At 28.8% G+C, this 3,848-nt stretch overlaps 1 protein-coding gene across 1 annotated transcript; it reads right to left on the bottom strand.

The window, feature by feature from the left end:
• Positions 1 to 1,651: 1,651 nt before the first annotated feature.
• Positions 1,652 to 3,111, bottom strand: LOC111424952 (protein hunchback-like). The gene has a single exon (XM_071196997.1). The coding sequence runs from the start codon at positions 3,077 to 3,079 to the stop codon at positions 1,697 to 1,699; it is 1,383 nt and encodes a 460-aa protein (XP_071053098.1). The 5' UTR covers positions 3,080 to 3,111; the 3' UTR covers positions 1,652 to 1,696.
• Positions 3,112 to 3,848: the final 737 nt, after the last annotated feature.

The following is a 3,848-nucleotide window of genomic DNA, read 5'->3' as shown; positions in this document are numbered from 1 at the left end:
TTTTTATATTTTAAATATATCATATTTGGCATCAAATTAAAGCATTTTTGATTCTTATTAAGATCATTTCAATATTTATCAAAAAATCGTTATATCTAATTTTGACATTTGACATTTTCTAACCTAACTTTTTTATTTTTTAACTCAAATATATCATGTTTGGTTATAAAGCTGTTCTTTTTTTAACATTAATGGATAAAAAATTAAAAACCCTTTAAAATGAACCCAAACCTGATTTATATATCACCAACCGTTATCGAGATATCTTAATTATTAGCAAAAAATGGCGATTATTTGACATTTGACAGTTTATAACATTTAATTTTTTAAATATATCATATGTGGTATCAAATTAAAGCATTTTTGATTCTTATTAACGATAAGATCATTTCAATATTTATCAAGAAAGCGTTATACCTAATTTTGACATTTGACAGTTTCTATCCTAATTTTTTTATTATTTAACTCAAATATATCATGTTTGGTAACAAATGAAAGCATTTTTGATTCTTATTAAGATCATTTCAATATTTATCAAAAAATTGTTATATCTAATTTTGACATTTGACATTTTTTAACCTAACTTTTTTACTTTTTAACTCAAATATAATATGTTTGGTATCAAATTAAAGCATTTTTGATTCTTATTCAGATCATTTCAATATTTATAGACAAGTCGTTATATTTAATTTTGACATTTGACAAATTCTAACCTAACAGTCTTATTTTTTAACTCAAATATATCATGTTTGGTATCAAATGAAAGCATTTTTGATTCTTATTAAGATTACTATGTTGCATATTTTTATTGAACTAAAACTAGAACTAACACAAGATCTAGAATCATTCGGATTTAGCCGCCTTGAGAGACGTGCGGCTAAACCCGAATGTGAAACTGACTAATAGCAACCCTTCTTTTTGGGGCTACAATTTGAAAACACTCCTCCGAATTAAAAAATAGAGTATAGAAATGTACTGTTTAACAGAATTAATTGAATTAATAATGATGTACTTTTGTAACATCATTATACGTCATTATAAGATATTAAAAATAAATATATGGTCATGAAGAGCACGATTTTAGCTTCAATTTGGCATAAAAATTGATTGCATCTTGGAAATTCTTACAAAATATCTCTTGGCTTGCTAAAATATGAACAAAGAAGTGTGTTATATGACCAATCAGGACAGATTAATTAAAAAAGCATTATTTTTAAGTAAGTTATAAATTTATTAACGCACCTACTGAATATAAAATTTCTTAAGTACATAAATAAATATGCTTAAATCTAAGGTTTTGGGTTCGTTATTGTTCTCTACAAAATATTTTAAAGGTCACATCTTCCAATAAAATACAATAAGTTTTTTGATTTTTCGCTCAGAAAACCAACATTTCCAATACGATTTTTATATCAATTTACAAACGTCAAACGTTTTATTCGTTTCTTTGTTGATTTCAGTCTTAAAAACCTCGTTACACAAAAAAAGAAAAAAACAAAGAAATGAAACAAAATATGGATACAAAGGATAATTTTTTTTTGTTAATTTCAGTCTTAAACTCTTAAAGTAACGTTTTTACGAAAATAACAAAGAAATGAAAACTTATCTAAACAAACAGTTATGATACAAAAATATACAAAAAGAAATCGACTAGAAATTTTAATATTTCTAAAAATAAAAAAAATAAACGTTTTAATTAATGCCTTTCGCGCGTTAAATGTATAAAGAAATTCTCCCCGTTTTCGTTGGTTTTTCCACAAGACGTACATTTTAAAGGATTTTCGTTATCATGGTATTCCATGTGAATACCGTACAACGTTTCAGTCTTGAAGGAAACCCCACAAACATTACAGGTATAATCATCGTTGTTTTCACTTTCAGAATTTGATTCAACGTTTCGATTTCTTAACTCAGCGACGAATCTTTGTAAATTCATAAATTGTGCTAAAACCATCGAATTTACAAGGAACGGATTAAAAAGTGGATTAGCCAACGGTGGTTGCGTTGCCACATTTTCTTCGGGAATTATTTGAGGAAGTTTAGGAATCGATAAATTTTGAATTTGATTTGTAATTTGATTTTGATTCGATACTTGATTTGGAATTAGATTTTGATTCGAAATTAAATTTTGATTTGGGATAAGATTTTGATTAGTTAAGGTTTTTAAATTATTAATAGGATTTTGTAAATTATCGATCGAAACGGTACGTTTTCTTGGTCCTCTTCGGCTTCCATAAACATCGATAATTTTCGTAATATCTTCAGTTCCATCCGGATTTAAAACTGGTCCAGGTTCGTGGCGATACTTTCTTAAATGAATCTTAAAAGTATGACAATATTTTGATACGTAATCACAATCTTTGCATCTATATTGATAAATTTGCGAATGTGATTTTAAGTGGGATCTCAACATTGATTTGTTAACGCACATGTATTCACATTCGGGGCAAACGAACGGTTTTGAACCATCGTGATTTAAAAGATGGTATTCTAAATGATGTTTATATTCGGTTACAAATGGACACCTTGGGCAGCACAACATCTTTTCTGGTTTTAAATGTGTTTTTAAATGAATCCAACTTTCTTCTTTTGTTGTTGCAACGTATTCGCACATTCGACATTTAAAAGATTTTGGTTTCGACGAGTTCTTTTTTGGCGTTCCAACTAAATCTATATCGCTTAATCTGGTTGGCGATTCACATCCCGACGGCAAATTAGGGGTTGTTCTTAAAGGACTTTCAGGGGTGACAGGTAATTCTGGACGGGGCGTTGAAATTTGTGGGCTCGTTGATAAATTTGTTGGTGAAAGTTGTCCAAATCGAGTTTGTAAATTTCCTAATGGATTTTCTCCAAACGATGTTGGGATTTGTTGGAAATTATAAACTGGAAAGTGAGGGTTGTATTGGTGATGGTGAGGAATACTTTCATAATCATCCATTGGTTCTGATTTAATCACCGGATGATTATGATTTTGAATATTTTGGTGATGAATTTCGTTGTTTCTCGGCGTTTCTTGATGGCGTTGATCGAAGGAGTCAGGTTTAAGTTGAAATTGAGGTGTTCTTGGTGGTGTTACCATTGAAGGTAACGAATAATTTTGAAGTGCGATTGCCATAACTATTTAAATAAAAGAAAAAAATTAATACCGAAATTGTTATTAATTTTTTAAATTTGGTTACTTACTTTTAATATATTATTAAAAATTTATCCTTAAATTCACTAAAAATTATTCACTTTTTATAATTATAAGTTCGTGTTTACAAGACGAGCACAGAACACAGACTTGGTGTTGAACTTTAGAAATTACCTTCTATATTTGAACCCCCACTACCCACCCTTAAAAGCATCCCTAACGGTCAGCGGTGGTGGGGATTTCTTCCTCTTCCTCCCTATTGACTGCCCCTTTTCCTCGTCGACAATTGGGTGGAATATTGGCTATTTGCCCAAGATGTATTAAAAAAAAATAAATAAGGCTAGGAAAAAGAGGAGAATAAAAGGCTTCCTATTTTTAGTTCTTTTTTTAACCTCAACCGTAACTAATAATTTAAAAAAAGGGATTGGGGTTTTTACTTAAAGTAATAAGTAAAATTTTATCGTTTTATTATTAATTTTTAAACAAAATGGAAATTTAAAGGAGATATTTTATTAACAATTTATAAAAATTAATTAAAATTGTTACTATAAATTGATTTTTAGGTTGGGTTGGGTTAACTTAACTTCTTGTAGCGACAAGAATTTTTTATAAGATTCCTTATGGTGGTCTTTTATAGTAAATTGTTGTTCTGGCTATAACGTTCGTTATCAACAACAAAACGAATATAACACAAAAATGCCTGAATCTTTTGGTG

Source organism: Onthophagus taurus, chromosome 6 (genome assembly GCF_036711975.1).
Source record: "Onthophagus taurus isolate NC chromosome 6, IU_Otau_3.0, whole genome shotgun sequence".
Lineage (NCBI taxonomy): Eukaryota > Metazoa > Arthropoda > Insecta > Coleoptera > Scarabaeidae > Onthophagus > Onthophagus taurus.
This window is presented reverse-complemented; position numbering and strand designations above follow the sequence as displayed.